Source organism: Monopterus albus, unplaced genomic scaffold (genome assembly GCF_001952655.1).
Source record: "Monopterus albus unplaced genomic scaffold, M_albus_1.0 scaffold68.1, whole genome shotgun sequence".
NCBI lineage: Eukaryota > Metazoa > Chordata > Actinopteri > Synbranchiformes > Synbranchidae > Monopterus > Monopterus albus.
This window is the reverse complement of record NW_018127948.1, coordinates 904,264-930,354: the sequence shown is the minus strand read 5'-3', so window position 1 is coordinate 930,354 and position 26,091 is coordinate 904,264. Positions and strand designations below refer to the sequence as shown.

Here is a 26,091-nt window from a genome sequence, read left to right as displayed (position 1 = left end):
CAAGAACAAACTGAGATGAAATGAAAAACACAGCACCAATCCGAAGTCATATTTCATTTTTTGAAGTGTGTTTGTGATCAGGTTAACTCACAGTAAGGTCAGGCCAAATCAAGCACAAGCACTGTGCCAATTGATATCTGTTATTTACAGTACACTGTGTTCTGTTATTCATTTGACTGATTCCTGCTAGGCAACACACAATCAGAAACTAATACTTTTCAAGGCCATGGCATAATGTGGATACAATATAATTAAAAAAAAAAGCAAAACAATCTCAGCCTGTGCCACAGCAGAACAGCAGTATGTCAACGTATTAATGGTTTATCCAACAGAGTCTGTTGACCCATCCCCCAGCAAACACACACACACACACACACACACACACACAGCCTCTGTACAGCACCAAGACAAGCGCATCAACAATGGGGAACATTAATTAAGCCTGAGCATGTGCACCACATGCCTTTCTAATGTATATACACAGTATGACAGGGGTGTGTGGGGGGTGGTGAAGCTAATATGAATGTTTGTCTGTGGGTGTGGGGGAAATATGTGAGTGGGCGTGTCTGGTTCACTCCACAGAATGATACATAACACACACATGCACATAGAAATCTTGAGGACTGTTGTACTCTGTGATTGTATGACTCTGCAGCTCCTGTCTACACATCTCTTCCCTCTCTCTCTCTCTGATATATATATATATGTATCAGCCAGCTCTGTGCATCTTTCCGTGTTTTACACACATAATAAAATGGTCCATCCTGCTCCTACACACTCCTCCTCCCCCTTCCACAAGTTATCCTAATGAGATAAATTAGCGCCTTGCAACAGATGCATGGAATATACACTAATGGCCACCATCTGTCACTCATCTATGAGAGATGGAGTGAGAACGCAGCGCTAAATCTGATCACAAGCCCCTGGCAGAGCCCCACTGTGGTGAGGAGGAGGAGGGAGGAAGGCGCGGTGACAGAGGGAGAGAGAGAGAGAGAGAGAGAAAGACAAAGAAGGAGAGATAAAGAGCACAAGAGGGGGTGGTAGTGCGGGGGTTTAGGTGCAGACTGGACCGTACAGTAAGTGGTGGAGAGGCGTTGGAGCTGCAGTACAGCAGGTTAGACCTGGCAGTGATTCAGCAAGCACAACAAGATTTTTACAAGTGTCGAAGGCTATTTGCTCAACTACTGACTTTGAACAGAGAAATTACAAAATGCTCTGTTTTTAAAATTCCTTTTGGGTTGATATTTTGTAAAGCAAACATAGGTGAACCATGCTGGTTGTGCCTTGCTATTACGCTGAGAGTGGCAAACACAGTAAAGACCTTTGTGGGGGCGCTGAACGGACATTTTTTGATTTAGAGGTAGTTTTTCTTAATGTTGTTGGTGTAATTTCTCTCTTATATGTGCTAGGGTAATTGTTGCATTTCTATATGTACTTTTTTCTTCAGGACTATGGTACTTCTTTCTTCTTTCAATGCTTTTACTTTACATTAGAATCAGCAAATTATTCCTTGTACTTGACATGGCTCAAGAAAGAGCTTTTTTAATTAAAAGCTTTGAGGTGAAATCAGTGACATTTATCCAGCTGACCCAATGAAACAGACGTAGATACTGTAGCTCTATTTGGCAGCCAGGAATTCTTAGTTTCTTTTATCATTAAAAAAAACTATGTACTAACAAATTAGGTGAAACCAATAAAACTGACTGCAAGTTGATCATTTTTCTGTTGAAATGTCTTCTCCTTCGGTTTTTTTTAAAATCATCTCTTTAATGTCACTATTGATCATTTAAATCAATATTCTACTCAAAACTTAATTCCTTAAATACATAAGATTATTGGATTCATCATCAGCCTTTGAGATTCAAATGTTCTCCCATTTCAAGCCCTTCCTGCGGTGAACTGTGAAGTATTTCTGATAGATTAGCATCCGGTACAGTCCACCCTATTTGAATTGCACAACAGCTTGAAGCCACCGATCCTCATTATTCTCAGAAAGTTTTTGTTTTACTTACTGATATTAGTGATTGTTTTATTTTACATATCTGTGGGCGATGAATGTTTTGATGACTGAAAAGCCTTGTTACCTTTGAATTGATCTTATTTGTTTTCAGAATCTTTGGATTTCATTGAGACCCACTGAAATATTGCTCAACTAACTAACCTAAAGCTCTTTGAGGTAACCATAAGTAATTCAATTGATTATTTTTGAAACCAACCTACTTTTTTTTTACATCAACAACAATAATAGCTCATATTTTATAAATATGTGTTTAGAAACTGTATTGGACTTTTCAATAATGCAAATGTTGAGTGTGCAGCTTGCTGGGAGCAGCACAGCTTTGCACTTCAGTTCAATGTCAGAATGAGCAGGGAGGAAATTGTGTGTGAGAGAAGACTTAAGCACCTCGAAGGGCTTAAGTAGCAGTCTGAATTGCACCATTTATGCATAAGGTACCTAAAAAAAATCACTCTGAAAAAAGCCTCAACATCAACTCTCACTCTAGGATCCATCACAGATATTCTAATAGGACTTCCTCTTGACGGCCGGTAATTCCCTCGGCAGCGTTTGCCGTCAGAGCGGCAAGCTGCTGCAGAGCAGACGGACGTTCTGACAACCTACTGCGGCTGTACCTGTGCTGAAAAGTCGGCTTTTCATATCTAATGTCGCTGTGACACTTCCTCTGTGCAAATAGCCACAAATCCATTTAAAGAATGCAATCAGACAATGATGAATTCCAGTTTCTACCATGGCTGCACTGTGCTTTAGCATGCAGCTTATGATGAAACTGAAAGGGAACAATGAGGAACAAAAGGGTTGATGAAAAGGCAGACGAAGTATGTATGTCTGGAAGCAGGAGAAATGTCACCCAGGGACATGCGCCATACATCTTCCATGAGAACAAATGGATTAAAGCCATATACAGTTAATCGCTATTTACAAGGAGCTGATCATAATTCTTTTTAAAACTTGCTTAACTGATGCCAACAGGTGGAAATTATTTACTGCAAGAAAAGAAAGCATATTGGAGAAAAACCTTTCAGAAGATATTGCAACACAAGAGTGCTAATATCCCCAAATGAAAAGAACCTATAAACACAAGCAATTACATACAATATTCAGGTCTTAATAATGAAAGTTAAAAGTATGAGCTGAAAACGATGAGTTCTTCAATGCCCATTTTTTGTTAGACAGAGGCTGTGTATATTGGACAGAACCACGGATCCCTATAAACTTCCAAATCCAGCAATCATGCCGCATCAACATTTCCACTGAAGGCTTCGCATAAAAAGTAACTGGCCTCATAAAAGCGGTGTCAAATACAGCCAACCTTTCATAAAAAGCACTGATGAAATTCTCAGACAAAACTATAAATGGCATCTGTAGAGAAAATCAAATACCGCGCTTTGTAGAGCAGAGCTAGACTGCTTTAATGCATTTTTACAGTCAGATATGAAGACCCTGTGACACACACCTGACCGCTAATAGCAGCAACACAAATCCACAGCAGCCTTGAACAGTGGAATGATGCACAAAATCCAATATGTACACCTTGTCTATACTGTGTTTTTACATTCTTAATACACTGACAATTTTTATTGCTTTTAAAGACTGCGTCTGATTAAGATTTGAATGAGGCTGCACAGTTCTTCAGAAGTTAATTAAGGAATGCCTTAATTTAAAGCATAATAAAGGCAATCAACAGTGTAAATAAGTCTTAATAAAAATGTGTATCACATGAAACTGCAATACCAGTTATTTTTAAAATGTACTTGGGGTCTGGTCACATGACACTGGCTGTTTAAGGTAAACTTTCTTCATTGTTGTCTTTACACTTATGTATGCTATTTTGTGTGTTTTCATATTTTAAGTAGATGATGGCTTAATGGGTACGATTTGTTGAATGCTATCCTGCCCATTTTGCTGCACTACAAGCACCAAGTCCAGTTTCTTAAAACATTAGTTGTAATGACATCACTTAAATCCATTAGTGGAATTCTGATTTAAGCTTTCATTGTTTTTAGTGGTTTCTGTAGAGTGTTTTATGCTCGTACCTCTGCAAAAAATAACCCAGAAGCTAAAAATAGGCTTCAGGTCACAACTATGCACATAATGCATGAATAATATTCCAGCTGACAAACAGGCAGTGTAGATAGCTGGACTGATTAATACAGCAGCTTATTGGTGACACGCTCCTCTCAAAAATGCAACAGCACAAATTCAGGACCATTGTTCCAAATCAGGATCAGAATTGGATCGGCTCTATTCTGGCTATTACAGATCCTGTGAAATAAGACCGGATCTGAGCCGATACCGATACTTAGTATCGGGGCTAATTGATAAAACTCATAAAAAAATAGTTGGCAACGAATTTAATTACTGATTAGTTTGGTCTACTCACATAGCTGTGTGAAAGATCAATTGATTATTAAAATAATCCTTAGTTGCAGCCATACTTATCTCTGTGTTGTTTTGAGTTCCTCTGCATTAAGATCTAGTGACCCTACTATTCCTAATGCAAGCAGTTTACATCATAATTAAATGTCACTTGGATCAGTCATCAGACTAAATTACACTACTTCATTCTTCACTCCAAACAGGTAACGTATTAGCAAGTGATGTTTCTCTGTTGGTTCATTTAGCTACATAAAGGTTTATCTAAATCTAGGATGAAAATATTCAGTACCAACTATTCTTTAGATTAAAAACTAATTTCTTTGGTGCTGCCATTTAAAATTACTAATGTGTAAATCTCCACCCACTATAGTAAATGGTCAGTGAAGTCTAATGGATTGAACTTGAACTTGCTGCTGATGATAGATGAACACTCATTTACTCTATATTAATGAAATAAACTGACCCTGCAGAGAAGTGTGGAGCTATTTTACTGAGCAGAGTTTCCTGAGCTAAATATAAAGAATTAGCCTGTCATTGTCTCAGATTGATTAGGTTTGCTATCCTTTCAACATCCTGTTTCATTTTGTTTTGTGATTGGTTGATGAATTTTAATTGGATTTTCCTTTCGTTCCTGTCTCTCTCTTCCTTCTTTTCAGTCTCTTTAAAGTCCTTTGAGACTTGCGTGTGATAAAGGGCTGTAGAGATAAATGACCTTGAACTTTAACTTGAACTTTGCCTTCCTCTCTGTCTATTTTTCTCACTTCTTTTTTTCTGTCTTCATTTACATGGCCCAGGCTGCAGAGCTCTTTACAATCCATTAGCTCGGCAAGGATGTTGCGGAAATCCATGCAAATAAGTGTGAAATTACACTGTAATCACTCATGTAAATCGGGCTGGTTCTCAGGCTGGGCATCATCATTTCTTTGTACTTGCTTAGAAAATGGCATGCAGGGGTGATGAGTAAGGTAGGAAGACAGAGAGCACAGGGGGAAAAAAGACAATAAAAGAAGTGTTTGATGAAAAGGATATAAACAACAACAACACACACACACACACACACAACAACAACTTGAATTCCTTCTTTAGAAATGAACTCGTGTTGTTTCGTGCTGGATTCAGATTTAAAAATTCATACCCTGATCAAAATTGTTCAGCAATGCAAGAAACTCCAGCACAAAGGCTTTCTGCCTGTTCTTTGATGAGGAGAAAGGAGAGGCTGGAGAGAAGGAGTCCGATGAGATGGAAGGATGAATATGTAAGTTTTGTATGAGCTTTGTTCACAACAGAGCAGCTCCACTGCTGAGGAGTAAAGGGGAAATGTTTTCATACAAGTTTAGCACAGAAAGAGAAATGTAAAAAAAGAAAAACAAAACAAAACAAAAAAACCCTTTTAACCAGAAAAAGGTTATGAAATGTTGATCCCACTAGAACCACATAGTATATACTGTACTTTACTTGACTGCTACATTAGAGAATACAAATACAAAGATCAGATACTGCATACTCATCACTTCTGAAGAAGACAAAAGTAACACCAAGTACCACTCAAAGATGTTTTAAAACTGGTAAGATTCTTAAAAATGCCTCAAAGGATAATTTTCTACAGGGTTGTTATATTTTTAAGTAAATTCTAAAAAAAAAAAACAAAATAAACACTGAAACGATTCCACTTAGACACATTCAGATCAACAATAGCAATGCATCTGAAAAGGTGGCCTCGTCAAAAACAGATTAAAAATAAAATCCAAGTTCGAGCAGCAAAGCAACACAATATCATGCACCAGCGCACTGCACGTACCAATCAAATGGAGGCAAGCATGTAACATGAACAACTAAAAATCAACTGTCTTCTTTCTGATTGTCAGGATCGTGGATAAAGTGACTATCACTGCGATATCCTTACAGCTGCTACAGCTGTGGTGACATCAGTTCATTCATTTGAACTCTTGGAAGCATTATTGTGGGTGCAACACACACTTGCCAAGTAGTGACACATCATTTGGCACCCGAGGCAAACACCCTGCAGAGAGCAGAGACAGTAAAGGTATCCAGGACGAGAGAATGAATTTGATCAGAAACACAGGGTGTGGATACGCATAGACTAGTGGTGGACAACACTAAACTATTCTACTGCACTATATGTAATTTCACAGTATTGATTTATACAGTTTTATACGTCCATACATGGATATATACACTGTATATGTTAAATACCTGATGATACTATAACAAAAATCCAATGGAACCCAACTGGTTATATAATGGTATATTTTCAATATCCAATATCAATAGAGATTAAGCGGAGAGCTATATGTGTTTAAAAACTGATTGTATATTTCTTCATATTACCTAACAGTAGCATCACCACTGGGACATGCAGCATATACTGTACTGAAATACTCTGGTGTAGTTTATAGTCTGTGGCTACACAAAAATACCAAATTCATTGATAGTATTGTTTTGAAAATGGATTTGATAACGAGCAGACAAAAACGGCTAAGACTGACTTCCCTTAAAAGGCAGTGGTTTGCGTTGTTGGGAGAGACTGGTGTCATTAGAGCTGCAGATGTGGCGCTGGATGTGAACACACTGATGGGGAGGGGGTGAATTACACAAATGCTTTCAGATTCAGGTTCACACAGTCGCCAGCGTCTCCTGTTGAATACCGCAAGCTGTAACACAACACACTGTCCTGTGTGTGAGTGCTTGTATATACATGTGTGAGTGTGTCAGCATATGCGTGTCGACAAGCCGGGGAGTAGTGAGAAAGCAAAGCACGAGCGGAGCAGTGAGATGAGGGATCAGGATTTTGGCTCAAATACAATCTGTGGAGGAGTCACTCAATGAGCTGACAGCCGTTAGTGAATCCTGGTGGGGAGTGGGCTGAGCTACTGTGGTCAAACACACACACACACACACACACACACACACACACACACACACACACACAAACCATAACAAACACAGAGAGACTCCATCAGCACCGGGAAGCTCAAACAGACAGATGGGCTAACTCGTGACTGACTGTGTGTTATGAAACATTATCTCTGTGTCAGTGAAATCAAAATAACATTTTGGGTGTAAACGCAGAGCTTGTAACTGCCAAGAGAACACCACATGGCCATGATGGATGCATATGGGCAGTGATGAATGGCACTGGAAAAATGTTTTGTTGCTAAACTGCTGCAAACGCTGTTTATTGAGTCATCTGGGGTGAACCGCATGCAGCCGTATACGTTTGCCAGTCGCATCCCACCCGACAGCGCCAAATTAAGCCATCGAATCAATTTCAAGAGTCTGGAGGAAAATGAAGGCCATTATAGGCATTGGATTTTACTTGCTCTCTATTCAAAATTAAAGGCTATTGACAGACAGCTTTGTTTTGTTCTCTTTCACCCATTTCACGGTGAGAGTGGGGATAGGTGGTTGCTGTTGCTGCATTTTAATAGCCTGCACCTTTAACGGCCAGGCTACAGGGCCATGTTATAATCCCCCTAGCTCAGGATTTGTGTATGCGGGGAGTGTTTGTAGCTAACTGAACCTGGCTCACTCACGTTCCACGGATGTTTTGTTGTCAAATAATGGGAGAGTGATGGGGTCCTACCCCGCTGCGAGCCACTGCAAAGATTAGACAGATCTTCACACTGGACGACTGGAGAAATTTATCACTGTCACTGGGTGCCAATCCATGCTAGTTTTTTTTCCCCTGCTGCCCCCACCCACACTGTTTGTGGTGGTTTCTCATTTGGAACCTGCAAACCAGTTGTCATGTGTGCTTTCCACTCCGATAGTGATAGCTTTAAGCAGCACCTCAAAAATCACCCTCCGCTTCATGGTCTCTGCACAAATGCTCATCGTGTTCTCTGTCTGGTGTGCATGGGAAATTTTAAGGGGTTGTGGCAATTTGTGTTGGTGTGGATGAGTGTGTGGTGACATCACTGAGCAAGCGATAAATTTGTAACCGAATAAAAAAGGCGTCATATGTACAAGGTAAACAAAGTCTCTTTTGTCCCTTTTGCTTATAACTTTCAGAAGGATTTGACAGCAAAATGCTGATTTGTAAGAAAAAACATTATACATTTAAATTCATTTTTCACTTCCTTCATTCTCTAACAAATCTATCATAATGCACAAAATACAAAAAACATCATGTCTCCTAATTCCAGGTTCGATCTCCCTGTCCACTGACAATCATTATAAGGCAGCTGATGTGACAGTTAAGTTCGGCAAGGAATACCAGTCCTGTACTCGAAAACACTTAATTTGAACACTGTGTGGCTGGGTGTTTATATTCATTTGTGTGCAAACTGGTTGCCAATAAAGCATCAAACAGGAAGGAGGATGTTTTCCTTCCTTTAGTGAGATGAGAGGCCACGTTTCTCAGCCAGCAGATTTTGATCCCTTTCAAAGTACTGGTGGAATTAGCATGCACAAGAGAGCGCTGAAAGGTGCTCAATCTCTCCTTCTCTCCCGCTCACTCTACCGCCTCTCTTCCTCAGGTAAAAGTAATGGATTGGAGCTGGCTCTGGCCTCCGTCCTGTCGCGTCACACCCGCTAGCCAGCCAGCTGGCCGGCCAGGCAGGAGGGCAGAGCTGTGGGCTCTGTTATTTAGCGTCCATTTCTCCACAGTCACAATCACTAACTCTGAGGCCAGCTGTCCAAGCACACTAGGCCTCGAGGATGGCGGCACCACCTTAACTGAGAGGTGACACCCCCCTTCACGTTCTTTAACAGATTGCCACCTCGGGCCAGCATGTCTGAATATCAATGATTATATTAAAAAAAAAAAAGAAAATTAAACAAAAAACTTCTTACTGCAATTACAGATAGGAGCAGTGAGGTACAATAAAGGAGACAAACATTATAACGATAAAAAGAACATCTGGTGTTGCCGTCAAGCAACAGGAAGTGAGCCGCCTAAACCGAGACCAAGTCAAGGTGAGACCAGAGCAGTGCAGTTAAACTGAATCTGATAGTTTGACAGGACTGGCTCGCCAGTGTTTCAGTGACACTAATGAAATGATATAGGAATATTATATACTGAATATTCCTCTGTTGTTCTTTCCAAATTAAGTGTTGTAGTATAACCAACCGGAGACCCTTGATCTTCAAATGTCTTGTTTTGTTTAACAAACATTCAAAAACCACAGATATTCCAATAAAAATTTTTATAAAACACAAAAAAGCGGCAAACTTTCATATCTGAAAGGCCAGAACCAAAAAACAATGGCCGTTTTTGACTTCAGTTTAATCATTTATCAGACTACTGGCAGTTATTCTTCTGTCAAACAGCTAATCAATAAATAGTTTCAACTCTAGGATCAAATGATTGTATACAGTAACGTGAAAGCAGCTGCTTGCAGTAACAGACTTGTAAATTGTCAGCAATGCTGAAGCCGAGTGAGTACCAGAGGAAACTGCAGTGTGGTTGCTGATGACATAAAGTATTTTATAGCCGCTACATCATCTGACACAGTGGTGATTACTAGTTCCTTTAATTGTGGCACTGTGTTATCTATGTTTAATAGAGCTTTGAGTAAACATGTAAAACCCTGTGTATCAGATGATTTATCTGGTGCAGTCCCTGTGTGATATGAAAGATGGAGAGACAATTCAAAAGCTGCTTTGGGTCTCTACATCCACATACTGTAGAGCAGTGATGACAGAATGACTTTGTGACAGGTGGTGGCAGAAAGCAGAACAGCATGTTACTGTAGGTTCGCTGAGGCTGGTGCTGGTGCAGAGTTAAAAATACTGCATTACTGCTGCAACAACACTGTAGTGGAAAAACGTGACACTCTGAATGGTTCCTACTGTAGCTTTTTAGCCTGTTTTAGCTCATGGTTTTAATTTTTACAGCACATTTACTGTATGGTTCATCTTAGCGCTCTCATCACTCCTGATTCCAGCAGCGGCGCACAAACGAAACGTGCTCTGACTGTACCTGCCCAGCACCAAACTGCAGATAAACAAACTAAACACCAAAAGCTGATAAAAAGACAGGAGCAGAACCAGTCCAAACCGGAGTTATAGGATAGGCTAGTGAATCAGGCTGATACAAGTATGATTTAATTTGTGTGTCTGTTTTATTGTTGTGGAGTTCTTCTGACACACACACACACACACACACACACACACAAAGCTTAATACAGGTTATAATTTCAACCTCTTTTACTAATGTACATCAGCATCCACTTTGCCCCAAACCACAAGCCGTGGCCAGGTCATAGGTCGTAGCTGTGTAATTGGTCCCGACAGTCACCCGGCGCTCACACTGTTGATGGGGTATGTAAATATCAAAGTAAGTAGCTGTGCAGTGAAATGTGAAAGTTGGAGTGAATGTTGATGTACAATCAGTGCAGGAACCCCTCAGTGAAGTGACAGCTGTCTGTGAATTCTGGTGGGAGGACGCGTGAGCCTCTGTGCTTAATGAATGCGCACCGCCGTCAGCTCAGAATCAAATCTCAACCATACAGATGAGCGCGAATACACCACCATTAACTGTATGGTAACCATTATCGAAAATGTAAAATAATCCCTAGTAGGAAAAGAAAAGCTCTTTGGAGTAACTAAATGACCCTTACAAACGCTGCTACAGCGGTGAGTCATATTAGGTTAAATGCCAATGAGCAGCACTGCTAACAACTGGCAAGCAGCAGTTTGAAAGAAATCATCTGTGCTCACTTTACAAAAAAACTGCAATATGATATAACATCACAAGGAGAATAAGTCTGAAAAATGAGGACAACATCTGCCAAAGAGAAAGTGAAAGACCAGACAATAGCTGAAACTACCACCAGGGATGTGACAAGTCACACAGTACAGCAGATACTGTGCATCAGCCCAATGCCATATGCTGCTAACTGGCATGGCAATCTAATATGAGCATTTATAAGCATTCATTCAAATGTATGCTAAAGCATCAGGGCTACAAACTGCACCTATAGGACTATGTGGATCTTAATCAATGCACTAAATATGTCATTAGAGGGCATTTCAAAGCTGTACCAACAAAGGCAAGTTGCTCGCTAGCGTTAGTTGATATAATAAACAGACATAAATAAATAATGTCAGCATCACTTCAGAATCGAATAATGTTTAATCCCTCTTGAATGTGTTTTTAACCATGGAAAAAAATCCTATTTGATAGAGATATTGATAACATCTATTTTAAGTAGAATTATATCCAACAGCTGATCTGTTTTGTATGGTTATGATAACAGAATGAGCTAAATAGCTGTTCTGCAGCAGCCTAAATTATTTTGTTACATTGGTACGAGATAAATTACTGTTAGATCATAATGCTCCGTGATGCCAAGATGATGAGCAGATTATTTAAATGCGAGTCCAACCATCCATACTGTCAGTGTGAATGTGTTCAGTACCACCCTGCCACCCCAGTAATGGTGGTGGTGCTTGAGTGCGCAACACATATTTGTCTATAACTGTTCATATTTTCCGTCCCATAATAAGGGAAGAGCATGCTGGGAAGATTCAGTTTTGCATGAAAACAACGCTCAAGTTCAAATGCATTTCATAACCAAAACACTTAAAGGTGCTGTGCGCCAGTAAAATGCTGTCAATATAAATACAAGGTGACAGTTTCATTTGAGCTCTGGTTGCATTACTCAATAACAGAAAGTCTCACCACCTTATAATTCCAAAGTGATCAAAACCAGACTCATACATAGTGCACATACGGCTTGCTACATAGAGTAGCAATAAACTGAAAGAAATGCCTGAATGTGGCATGACCCCGATCCTGTAGATGAACTTGACATTTACTGTTGAGCTATTACACCATAAAGGCCTGTCATTATCTATATTAACCGCAGTTTCAGCGATCCCCATAAGGACACTAAGACCAACGATGGTTTGCCTGTACTCACCATGAATGTCTTTCAGTCTGTCAAACCTGGATATTTCTTTGTTCTCAGAAGCTCAAAAAACAATAAAAAAAACCATCAAAGAAGAACACCACTGCACTTAGCTACATGGTTCCTCATTACAAAATGCCTGACCCTGGTATTTGTTAAGAATATCCAGGGCAGTGGACTCTTCCTTACTTCAAACACTGTAAATAGTTAAGATGGTTCTGACCCTTTGGGGGAACATAAAAAAAAAAATTGCAGGTCCGGTGTTTTATAATGAGGAAACATGCCAACCAGTGCAGAGGTGTGTTTCTCTGAGGTGTTTTTGATCGGTTATGAACAACACTGGACGTCTATGGCACAGATGAACAAGTTAATCCAGGACTGACATCTAGACATTATCAGTGAGTAGAGGTAATTCATTGTTGGTTTTAGTCTCTGTACAGAGAGCGTTTAAAATACTGTTAATATGAAAAATGACCGGGGTGGGGGCGTAAACCCAGTGACAGTCTGACAGTGACTATGTTTGTGGTTTGTTGAAGCATCAAGTATGCTGATGTCTTACGTCTTTTTCATTTTATGATGAACACCTGCAAATTCTAATAAGTGGCTAAATTACTATTGTGCATGTAATTTATCTAATGTTTCTGCCCCATGACTAACAACTAGCCACTACATTTCCCCATGTCTGTACAATGGTGGAAACTTAACTTATGAGAGTTAGCTGTACCCCAGGAAGCAAGCCATTCCCTCTCTGAATGAAATACAGCATTTTCATCTTATTTTTTGGAGTAAAACTCCAGGGTAGTGAAGTGAAACAAGAAATATCTCTGCTCACTTAAGGTGACAAACAAAAGCACAGTCCATTAAAACCAGCATGCAGAGACATACTGCTGCATTAACAAATGTAATCATGTTGAGCGGCACATGTATTTTTCATTTCTCCTGCCATTGCTTCATAAGGCCGCAGTCACACAGCTGCAATCATATCACAAGACAAAATGAATTTGAAGAGCTCGCTGTGTGTCTCTGCCTTCCATGTTGCCTTAGCGTCTGTTCTGCCCCCTCATTGCCAGGAGAATTAAACCTCAGTGTGCCGTAATGGCAAAAGTGAAAACAGTTCCCATTATATGTGATAATAAGCTGTGTGATAAAACTGTGTTCGGAAAAGTTACAATACATGTGTCGTTCAGTGAGATGTATTGGTTCAGGCAGGTAATTTTTCTCTGCAAGCTGTTTCTAATGGATTTTTGGAGCCTAGGACTTCTGGAAGGGAAGGGAAACGCACATTAAAACAGACAGTATGAGCTTTGAACTGGGACATTAGTGGGTTTAAATGTTTCCTGGGCAATAATGGCAGGGGAAAAAACAAAACGCATCATCTCATAAGCAACAGGAAGTGAGTCCTACATCCAAAGAATGCTAGCATTTTGGCAGATTGGCGTGTTTACTAAACACAGACACTGTGTATAGATTTATGGGAACTAAAAACGTTTGCCAACGTACACAGTTTTTACAGGGTCTGTCCTCAGCTATAATTTGTACTTGCAAACCTGTTCAGATAGTTCACATAGTTCATAAAAATGGCAGAGATGGGGGGTTAGAAGGACAAGTCATGAGGCCGACATGCCGTGACCCCCTCATGAAACTGAACATCACAACTTTAACTTTTCCATTTACCAAAATTGGTCACAGCTATTTCTCTGTATTTTTTTTCTTAAATTGCCTGATACACAGGCAGCAGTGACACTCATCTCAGATGTCATCTAAGCGAACAATTAACAGAGCAGCAAAAATGTGAGGTCAGATATAATTAACATATGTGCTGCTCAGCTATAATTACTCAAGTCTAAAGCAAGTAATTAAATCATTCAAAGCGAGCCATGCAGACAATGACTGACTGAGATTTTCACATCTGCAAAGGAGCTGGTACACTTTACTCCTCCCTGTCACCCTGCTGCATATTCACTGAACACACATGCACAAAACAAAAAAAGCAATAGAGGCTCTATTTGGAGTCATTTGGAAGCAATAGCTAATTTTGAGAAGATGCTTATGTTCACCTCTTCCTTTATTCTCATGAATCAGAGGTTCAGTCACAATGTTTAAGGTGGTCTTAACTGTTGATGCACACATCTGCTCATTGTGATACATGCGTGAGGGCTGGCCTAGCAGACAGAAAGAGGTGGAAGGGAGCGACATGAAGCAAGTGGCAGGGGCATTATCAGTCTATATTTCACAATTGTCAGCGAGGGCTTGTCCCTGTTTCATCCTCTGAGTGTCATTTATTAAATGAAGGGATGAAAGGGATGTTTAAGGTAGAAATGCAGGCCAACATTATTACTGAAAGCAGATACAAAACACAAAATACCCTGAAATCCAGACTTCAGGGTATTTCTTTAATTTATTGTCCTAGAAGGTATCCGTGGTTATATACTGCATACCCAGCATGCCTTAGATGTACAACAACTCAAGACAGGTTTCTGTACAAATCACTGGGCGAAGGCTCGCCCGCAACAGTATTTGACATTTATAAATATAACAGTTTAATCTTAGATGGGATTCATTTGATTCCCACTGAAACTGTGTTTTCCTCCGTGATAGACTGGCGACCTGTCCGGGGTGTACCCCGCCTCTCGCCCAGTGTCAGCTGGGATCGGCTCCAGCCACCCCTTGCGACCCTATTCAGGATAAGCGGTATTGATCATGGATGGCTGGACGGAATACATTTTCTGGATTCATTTACTTTGCTTTTAAATTGAAGCCTGCCTTATTTAAATAAGACATAAATGCACATAGTTGAGTGGCTGCAAGCCATCTGACACATCTGATGTTTGAAGGAAAGGAAGGAATCAGAGGGTACAAGTCCTCCAAATTAAACAGCAGTTTATGTTGTTTGCGCTGTGGAACAACACATTATATACTAACACTGCTACTATTATGGTTTAGTTAGAATCATGCACAAAAACAACTAGCTAGGGTTAAAGAAAGACTGATTTTGGTGAAAATAACTGGGGATCGATAGTGGATACTGAAGGGAACAGCTGTCTCCCATGTCTATGATTTATTTATTTTTTTTTACCTCTCCGACCATCTCAACCTCTGCAGACTTGTTGTTCTTTAAAAATATCATGGTATTTCCTCCTTTGCTCAAGATGGACAAGAATCATATTTCCAGCAGCCACTGGAGGGTGAACATGTCGTTACCGGGCGTTAGCTGGAGCAGCTGATGTTTCCGTTTGTCTATGGAGGACAGAATCCCTAAAAAACCCAGACGCTACCCGGTGAAGAGCAATACCAATAAAGCCTTCCTTGTTTCATCCATTTTGCTGCAAACAAAACTAGAAAGTACAAAAAAGAGTTTGCACCACTCATTCTAATTCATAAATTTGCTATGACTGCCAACAGCTGTGGAGGGGGAAACTGTAACACCCAGGGTAAATCCACACAGGCATGTGAAGAGTCTCAACACAGGCAGAGAGGGCCACAGAGTCCTTCCTGAGGATTTGTTTCTGTCAAAATTCTAAAAAAGGCACTGGAAACCTCTGACATTGTGGTCTCAACGGACCAGGGATGAGGTCAGAAGCAGCACATCACCCTTTTCTTCTTCTTTTACAATGGTAAAACTGTAACAAGGCACTCGGAGGCTGAGCATATATTATTTTCATAATAAACCAATAAGCTTTCAGCCGCTCTGACCCAGGGACTGAGGCCTCTTTGAACAAATTCAAAACACTTTGCATGTGCACCGTTCTTGACATTTAAAACTATATGAAAATTAAAATGGATCCCAATTAGAGGCACAGGAAGCATGAGGCCCTTTTGGTTTTCTTAGTAACTAGCTGGCTTAAACATTTCCCCCCACAAAATGCCTTGAAAATTGACCTTCTCGTTCTGCAAGCAGCGATAAAAGCAGCCTTGAGTGGCCTCAGATTAAACTATTTTGATCTGCGAGGATGAAAATGTGAAATAAAAAATAAGGCAAAGCAAAAAGGAACATAATCACAGCATACAGCAGCACAGGTAGTGCCTCGCACCTGAATGTTCTGCATACTGTCAGCAAAGACATCTGACATTAACCACCAGCTATTAATGTAAATCACAGGAGTGGTAGACAGTAATAGCCACCTAAGGACAGGTGAATATTATTGACGAGATTGTAGGAGGATTGACACGTTGTACTGAATAAAGTGTAAAAATATATGAAATAATGTGAATACATCCTGTAGAGCTACTGACATAAGCAAACAGCAGCAGTGTAAGAGGCTAATGTGAAGGGAAGAAAAAACAAAACTATGCTATATTTAAAACTTGAGGGCACCGAGGCAGGGATGTCGGTTGGATCACCTGTTGAAGAGCATTCATTTCAACAGGGGAACAAAGGTCAGCATCGTTGCTGGAGCGCTGATTGACAGGCGGGGGAGCCTGAGGCCCACAGCAGCAGCCCAGCGGAGCAGCCAGCGATGGCGTGTGGCTTGGCCGGGCCACATTTCTGACTCAATGCTGACTAACTGAGTGTGTGTGCTGACAGTGTGTCTGACTGATAGGATCACCCCGGGAGGCTCTTCCAGGGCCTTTACAAAGTGTCTCTGATAGGCCGGGCCCGTAGCACTGCCGCGAGGGCCCACCGACAAATTAAATTGAAGCCCTGCTAATGCATAGCGTAATCATAGAGTAAGGTGGTGATAAATTTTTCAGCGGGGTTACCATGGGCGCAGCAGAGGAAGAGCTCATGTAGAATCAGAGATGGCAAAGCGAGGAGAGGCAGTGGCAGTTGAGGGAAAAATAGCAGAGTATGACCTCAGCTTCATTCTGAAAAATCCTTTGCTCAGAAGCCAAGGACTTGTATGAAAGAACAACAATAACACACCGTTATGAGATGTAACATTTTGCAACGACCTGCATTTCCAGGGGGAAATTTGAAAGAAAAGCAATTTCACATTAAACTATCTGACACAATACAGGTCTGTGGAGTGGAAGAAGGCGGGGTGTGGGAAGAGAAGGGTACGCAGATAGTGTGTGTGTGTGTGAGAATGGTTGGAAGGGTGGCGGTGGTATGGGGTGTTCAGGAGTTTCCTAACAGCCATTGGCCAACTGGAGCGCGACGCACACATCTCCTCCGCTGAGTTAAAAGGGATGGAGTGGATGAAATTTCAAAGCCTCCCCCTGCAGACACACACTCTGCATTGCACACATCAAGACTGAGACGTTCAAATACTGGAGTCAAAACATTCCAGCCTGGTTTCCTCTCCTGTATGCTGGTATCAGACATGGTTCTGCAGAGAAAACCAAACCCACAGAAAATGGCTCCACATGCCGATGTGTTGCACAGGAACACTCTTGCCACTTGCCAAATGTCCATCACGTTAAAACCTCCCCTTAATTAAAAACAGTGTCTGTGAAACGTGTATTTCCCATGATTACTTGCTGCAGGCAATACAAGAAAGTGAAAGTCACCGTGAGATAAGAAAGGAAGGGCCACATACTCACCTATAAAACTCCACTCACTTATTATGACCCACAGTGCCATTCTGATTTACTGGCACGCTGACATTGGCACAAGACACATTCCAAAAGTGCAACACAAAGAGTAACTCTGCTGCCCTTGTACAGACAGTACAGAGGCCTCAGAGCTGCAACGTGTTTAGCTCTTCCTCCTCCGCTTTTATTTTTCAGTCCTGACAACCCTGATTTGACCACTTTTCTTTACTAGCATCTCTCAGACTGAACATCTGTACAGCCAATGTCACAGCTGTCTGTGTTTTGTTTTATGCTGGCAACATGGTGCAAACTATGGGGGAGCTAGGGGAACATGGTTTGCAAAATTTTGGGGGGCTCCCAATCTAAAATACTGACAATATGTTATTTTGCCATATAGGCTATCAATGTTTTTCAGTATCTTTATAATCACTGATCGTGCATAAAATTAGGCTATTGTTGATTATTACTGATGTATGATTCATACATAAGGGTGATTCAGCACTAATTCATTTTAATAAAGATACCGGCGTGCATGTAATTCTTGCCATCACCACTGAAGCGTGGTGCTGCAGTAAACTTCACTTTAATGACAAATTCAGCAAAGCAATCTCTCTTGATCATGTCAGTTGCTTTAAATCAAAAAAGAAGAAGAAGAAACATTCTTCCCACACAGTCTGCACACAAATCGTCATTTTTCATTTAGGCCACAGCTCATTCGATGCGTCAGAAAGAAAACAAGGCACCTTAGGTTTTGTTTTAAGTGCTACAGTCAGTCCTCTCTTTGTGGCACACGCGACTGGACTTGGTTTTCTTTCTCACACTTGTAAAACAGAAAATAAAATAGGTAACTTAATGTATGAACCATAACACAAAGGTGTACACATTCACAGAGGAGGGTGTACACAGTAAAATGATCTCTCTATATCTCTCTCCTCGCCACCTCCATGCCTCCGTGGTGCTGAAATACGCACGCCACCGGTTACTTTACATCTGGTTTTCTGTTCTTAGTATTAATATTCTCATCAATAGGAATGATGAAAGAAAATCTAAAGTCACATGCTTTATACATGTTCTATCTGTGATTTAGTCTGACCACGAAAAAGTGGGGGTGGGGGGAGTGAGCTCCCCGAAAGCCATGTTATAGTTCGCACACTGGTTGGCAACATCTTTGTTGCTAAGCAGTCGTTGCTGTGGTGATTTTGCACTGCACTTCCCAGAGATCACAAGTCAGTCAAAGAGTGTGGCCAGTACTGTGACATCTTCCTTCTGATGAAAGGAAACTTTAAATTGTCTATTTTTACTTGAATGCTTCACAACCAGTTGCTATTCAGTTTATTCACAAGCACTGGAAACACAGAAGTTCTTCATCAAAGGGCTGAGCAACACTTGCAAAGCTCTGTAGTTTTCAGCTTTATAAACATAAAAAAATCAGAGCAAAAAAAAAAAAAACCCACAATATGATCCAGGGTGTTGCATACAGTGTCACGCGTTGTGAGATGGATATGAGAAAATTGTCTTGACTTAATAACAAATCTTGAAACCTTCTTTTCTATTTCTTCCCGGACAATAATCTCTAACCTCAGAGGGAGTCAGGTTCACCTGTCGACTCATCTACCACCACCTACCCACAATACTCTGCTGGTACTGTATAAGTACTCAGACACACCTCCAGAGTCACCGTCGCCCTCACTGAGTAATTACAGCGATTAATGCATAGAGGGAGCCCGCCTCTCTGGCTCTGGACACTCTATCAAGATGCATACGGTAACGTATGAAAACAGATTCTTAACAGAGAATCCATAGTGTCTAAACCTATGGAAAAAAAACATATACCTTTTTAGATCACAGCTGACTTTACCCACAATCCTCTTGGGGGAAGATCTTTTACCAGCCTAGAAACAAGAGAGAAAGCGGTCAGGTTCTTTTGCCCTTGTCGTTGCGCTCGCGCTGACCTCTAAAAATGGACAACAAAGATCATATCGCGAAACCAATACTAGCACCAACGGCCTTTGCACAAATTGATTTAGCCACCCAGCACTCACTCCCATCTCAATGAGGTGGCAGGATGCTCACAGCATATATCACTGTCACACATGCACCGTCTAGTGAAATGTGATTTTTATCTTTATGAGCTTTTCCCCCCTTTTTCAGTACAGCATGTAGCGGGTCGTGATAAGTGATGAGAAATAAAGGGTTGGCACATTACGCTAATACAGGTGCTGCCGGGCGCATATGGGTGCTATCACATCGGGAGAATGACACTGCTGTGGTCCTGTGAGTTTGAAAGCGGCTGGCCAGGCAGCAGGAGGCCTGTGGTATATGGCTCATAGATCACTACTGTGTGGGTGAGAGTTGTCACCAACCGGCGCCCGGCAGTGAAGCACAACATAGTTTATGGCATACAACCGTTAGACGTAAGCATTAATCGTGGCCCAGGCAACAATAAGGAAAAGCGCACTAAAAATAGATAAGCTTTTTGTGATCGCCCTAGAAACAATGGCTCCTTTTGATTTTTTATGTGTTTAAAGTGTGGTACAAAGGATTAAGGAAGTGCTGTATAATGTCTGACTGGGCCTATAGTAAAAGAACCGGATAAATACAGCTGAGAGGCCCACGCTAACCTGAAATGCACTCTCAGTGAAAGCTGGTAAGACATGATAAATGTTGCACTTTCAAGTGTGTTAAATGCACTAAGATAGTCTGAGCTTTCTCCCTTTCCAACTGACAACCTCTGTTATACAGTTAATTACAGCCAAGTGCAACACAGTGCTATGTCAATTATCATGTGCTTTAGCTCTCTCCCACCGGATATTTTTACTGCTTGGGTTTCACTGCTAAAGTTTCTACCTTCTTTTATTACTATTCAGCCCAGGTCTTGAGGCTGAATTACATTCGGCAGACAGAGCTGTAAAAACAGAAGGGATTTAAGGATTCAGATTGGTGGAGGGTAACCTAATCTTCCGTAATTGGGGGAATGGTTCTCATTTATATCAGCCTACTTTAGAAAGCAAGCTCATCGGCAGGCTGCTATCATCCCAGGCATTTCACTTTGACGAATCATTTTCACAAAAGCCAGGGAAAGGGAGGTCAGCCGACACGTCAGCGAACACACATATTAGACCTAATCATTGTTAATCAAAGCACTATTCTTACTTGACGCATCATGGAAAGCAACACGCACAGCATAAACACTGCACAAATAGTTTTGCCTGAGCTGCCGTGGTGCTGAGTACTGTGGAAAAAAAAAACACATATTGGGCTGCACTGTCTCAAAGTGCAGCTAAAATGGTAATCCTCTGCCAGCAGAATCGTTCTCGCCTCACCAGATGCTTAGTTCTGAAATTTGCCGAATTGCCACGCTCAGATCAATCCCTTTTACTCAGTCAAATGAATCTGCCAAAGTATGTTGCAAGCATTTTACCAGCCTATTATGCTTTCTCTCCCAAAGGTTTGTGTTTCTGTGACTCTCCATGAAGGCCTGACAGAGGTTCTGGTCTCTGTGACATATCTGCACAGTCGGAAGCGTGTCCACCCCTGCTGACCCGTGTGCCCATTAGCTACGTTGTTGCAGTGAGGGCACAGTGCCTATCCATCTCAGCTCCCACACACACGCACACACGCACACACACACACACACACACACAAACACCACACACACAGAGTACACCCACTCTTCATATGGCTCAGACACATGCTGTGGGCGAACTAAATGTGGCCCTTTGATCAAAGGGCAGCGTGTGGGAATGGACACTGACTTACTGACCTCCAAGCACACACATACACTAAATTATTTATACACATACACACACACACACACACACACACTATGTAGACACTGACACGTTGCTGTGTATGCATAGGAAATTGACTTATGATGCACAGTTCTATGGCACAGTAACATGGTTCCTGCTGGCAGATACATACTTTGCAACTAAACACACTGAGACTCTTTCACAATTATTGATACACATGCACATATGTGGCGCAAATGTTCAATGAAAAAGAAATCTCATTTGTGCAGCAGCTGCTGTAGTCATTAGAACTAAGAGCATATTATGAATGACACTCACATATGCTCAGGACATCTTGGCAAAGGTTTGCACCAGGACAAACATCCATCTACGCTTCATATCACATCTGTCCAGATGTTACTGTACATCTCAAATTAGAAATGACTGTTTGATATAAAAGCCCTCATTCCAAAAATAATATAATAAGAGTGACGTCAGAAAAAAAAAGAAAACAAAGACACGTAGGAGAAGTACCTCTGTGTGTGTGTGAAAATAGAAAGTGACGGATGAATCAGAAGTTTAGACAACAGAGAAAACCCTGGTTCCAGCTGCCCGGCTGATGAGCAACTCTGTGCTTGTCAACAACATCCCCTATCATTCTCACACAACTATCTACTCACAAAACCAAGACCCGCCCCCTTCATCCCTTCAGCAATTTCACCATCCTCCAAGAGAAACACCTCCGAAAGCAGAACTGGTTGCTCACGGCAGCAGCGGCAATCTCTTTCCTCCCTTGTCTTTTTCCCCTCCCCTCTTCCCCTTTCCTCTCCTCTCTCTATTTCTGTGCATCCTCTCTCATTCCTTTTTGTCTCCACTTCTTTTTCTCCCTTCCCGCTCTGCCGCCACATTTGGCACGGTGGATGAAAACATGAAAGAGGCAAAGAACATAAAGAGAGAGCGAGAGCGACAAACCAATGTTGGGAAGGCTGGAGAAGCCAAATTAGCATGAGAATACTCACAGTGTTGTTGCTGAAGGAGCACGGGGACGGGAGCGCGGCAACAGTCCCTCCGTCAGATACAACCTGCACACACAAGATTGAAGAGGGGAAAAAAGGAAAACTAGGCTGTGAGAGCGGCAAAGAGAGAGGGGAGAGGAGGAGGAGAGAAGAGCAGAACAAGGAGGAGAAGAAGAAGGGGGAGGAGGGAGCAGAGCATCCAATGCACGCACCAGCAGGAGCCCAAATAAAGAAATAAAGGATTCCTCGAGGAATGTGCGTGCGCGCTTGGCCAGTGACGGCATGTTTGTGTGCGTGTTGTTATGGGGGTGGGGGGCGAGAACGTAGGTTGTCTTTGGGAAATATAAAACACACACACACACACACGAGGTTGAACTCAGGTGCGCGATCACATCTGACAGGTCTGATCTGTGGTCCACCTACCTCCTTATCACTATGCTGTCTCTCTCTCACTCTCACTCAGAGTGTTGCTCACACTGATGCCAGAGATTCAGCCACTACAGGGGAGCTATCGCCCTCATCGCTTTATGTTACTGAAAGAGGGAGGGCACACGGATCTCCCGCCGGCCCAACTCCACCCCCGCCCCTTACCTCCAGCTTCACCTCAAATACACAGAGAAAGAGAACGCTTCAATTGAATGAAACCAATCCCAGTGGCATTGAGGCAATTATAGAGGCTGCTGGCACTGTTTTCTGCCTTTTTCGTCCTCCCCTCCTCTTTCTCATTCTCTCCGTCCTCTCCTGGGCTGCTGGAGAATCTGTTTTCTCTTGCCTTTAGTTTCTTTTGTGCTCCAGACATATGCTACCATTAATGTAGCTTCTGTCACTTCAGCTCACATTTGTCTCTGCTTCCACCTTCTCAGCCCAAAAGTTCCACAAAACCTGAGTCGCAGTTCCAACCTTGCACAACCTGACAGTGCCATTGAACTCCAGCAGCTACTGGGAGGTAAACTATATTAATCTTTCTGGCCTCATAAGGTCTTGCAAGGCTAAAGCAACATGGCACGGCGCAGTGCAACACAACACAAATGATTCAGGAGAAACCACCTTTTACTGTAGGTCTGGGATTTTGATGCATGCTGCTCCTGTATTTACTTTCTTCCTTTTTGAAGATATAGTAGCACCATACATAACCACGAAAAAAAAGAAGCTGTAAGTCAAACACCTCCGCCTCTAATCAGGTAGCTCTCCCTCCTTCCCCTCCGCCCCTGCACATTCCATCCCTCCAGCCACTACTGCACTTTATCTCCCCTCAATTAACATCTTCTGAGCGAGCCTCTATTATCTTAACCACACAGAGCAGAGAGGTCCTCCGTGGAGACGCCGTGGAGGACGGCTGAGCTGTGGACAGAGGGCTCCCAGCCCTGCTGCCACTGCTTCAATTCACAGGCCTAATTAAAGCCCAAGTCAGACATGACAAACTGCTAGAGACGGTGTAACTGAAACAAACACCGACAGAAGCATCGCCTGCGCGGGTGCATGTAGCCCGGAGGATTCTCTTTGTGAGGATTATCTGCCAGAAAACAGCCACATTTACGTCAAACGTCGTGACAACATCATCTAAATCTCTTTTGACTGTCTGTTTGATCATGTTTATTTTCTACCTTCTGTATGGGCATCACCACAGTGTCATAGCATCGACTATAAATCTTTCTCCATATGAAAGAGAGGCAGGGAGACAATGCCGCCTCACTAAAGCTGATACATTTGGTTGACATCGTGTTTATATATGACTAATTTCAGTTTTGTATAATGCCCCCGTGTCCTGTTTCATCTGTTTAGCTACTCTCTCCAACTTCAATTTCACCCAATGAAGCCATCAAACCACCTATTAAGCCATCAAGCTGCCCTCTTTGTCCTTGCTCCCCTGTCTGAAAACAACAGTGAGAGTTGGTGTAGCTTACAACTACACCCTCACAATGGAGGTAGCTTGGCGATTTGGCTGGCTCTGCCACCGACTTTGGCTCTCACGACACTATTAAGAGTATTCCATTACTGGTGGGTTAACCCGTCACGCTTGGCTGTGGCTCTCTTTATTGTCTGGCCACTCTGAAAGGGCAGGGGATAAAACTCCATCAGTGGGACAAACGACCACATATGCCATCACTCATCAGATGCCTAGGGTCTCCCACCATGGACACCAGCCACTGAAAACTCACTGACACTGCAGAGGCAGCCTGTGCTCCTCCTTAAAATGTTATCTCCCAGTACTACGTAGCCATGGATGGACATAGAGGTGCCTTTGATTACATAAGACTTCCCTTCTTAAGCATGACACAGGGAAAAGCAGTTCTATCAGGGCTGAAGGAGCTAATGTATTGACTAAGATCAGATTGTGCAGCAGGCGGTGTGGAGAAGTGATTAAGAAAGCAGGCTAGTGATCAACAGATGACAGGGGTCAATCCCCTCTTGTGCAGCTGGGTAGTGGCCTTGGGCTACGCACTGTACTTAGCTCCAACACACTAGCTAGACACTCAACTGTGTGAGTGGATAAAATGTCAAATTCAACTTCACCCTTTGCAGCAGTTCAAAGCAAGCAGATGACAGCGAATGCTTTGGTTATTAAAAAATTCATATCGTAATGAAACAGCCGTGTTCCATCTTCACAAATGCCCCTCCAGCAAACCCGGCGCTCCTTTTTTCATAGGATCCATCAAGGGAGGGCCACAATTAAGTGACTAATTTGATTAGGAGATAATGTGAGTCCCACTTAATGGAAAGGACAGACTTCACAACACAGGCAGATTAGTTTGGTGGATGCCTGCTTATTAATTAAGACAGCCCTGTGTGCCCGTATTTAGTCAAATGCACAGATGCAGTTTTAATGGGTCAGGGCATGCCACAAGTAAGACAAATGCAAAGTGGTACTGCATGTAAAAAAAAAGGTTAGTAAGCTTGATAATGAAAACTGAAAATGACCATTAAATGTTTTAATTAAACTTGTTGTACACTTTAAAAATGTATAGGCTTACACTATTCACCCATTCATAACAATGTCATAGATAACGGGGCTTGTTTTATTTTCTCATCAGGAATTTCAGTGTGCGCTGTGCTGCATCTGTGATCTCACTATGTGTCATTGCACACCATAGCAACAGCGAGTTGTTAAACTGAAATTATCTGTTTTGCTGCCATTCGGTTCTTGTCTCCGATACTACAGAGGCCCTTCAGAAGAACTCCTGCTTTTCATTTATGATTTCATCTGCAGGCTACAACCACCGCTACAACGTGTGCTCAATCTTTTTGAAAATGCAGTGCTAACATACAATGAATGATTTATTAATAAAGTAATTTAATGTTTGAGTAAAAAGCAAACAAATGGGGTCAATTTTCACTTCTGTAAACTATGATTAGGGCTGAATTTTTGCCTTGACTGAGTAGCTTAAACATAACGGATGACACATGTAGACATCAGAGTTCCTGTGTGAGCAACTCTGTACCAAAGTAATTTTCTTTCTGCCATCTCATATGATATTTCTTTCCTGAAGTCCAACAGATTTTGTTTGTATCTTATGTTCTGCATGCCCCAGCGGTTGCCCACTGCACACTGACAATCAGTCAGACAGATCTCCAGTACGGTGATTTCGGAGTTCCCA

At 41.9% G+C, this 26,091-nt stretch overlaps 1 protein-coding gene across 12 annotated transcripts in view; it reads right to left on the bottom strand.

Annotated features, from left to right (window-relative positions):
• LOC109962837 (RNA binding protein fox-1 homolog 3-like) overlaps positions 1–26,091 on the bottom strand; it is a 483,365-nt gene that overhangs the window by 227,888 nt on the left and 229,386 nt on the right. For 4 of the 12 annotated variants that reach the window (XM_020604885.1, XM_020604886.1, XM_020604889.1 and 1 more), the window contains one exon: positions 22,499–22,561. The exons of 1 other annotated variant lie outside the window; for it this stretch is intronic. Coding sequence is in view for 5 of the 11 variants with exons in the window: in XM_020604884.1 (XP_020460540.1) it covers positions 22,499–22,561; positions 22,708–22,779 (135 nt within the window). In the remaining 6 variants the exon portion in view is untranslated. Of the gene's footprint in view, positions 1–19,581; positions 19,641–22,498; positions 22,815–26,091 lie in introns of those variants that run through there. 7 more of the 12 variants (XM_020604881.1, XM_020604880.1, XM_020604882.1 and 4 more) reach the window with 5 other exon arrangements.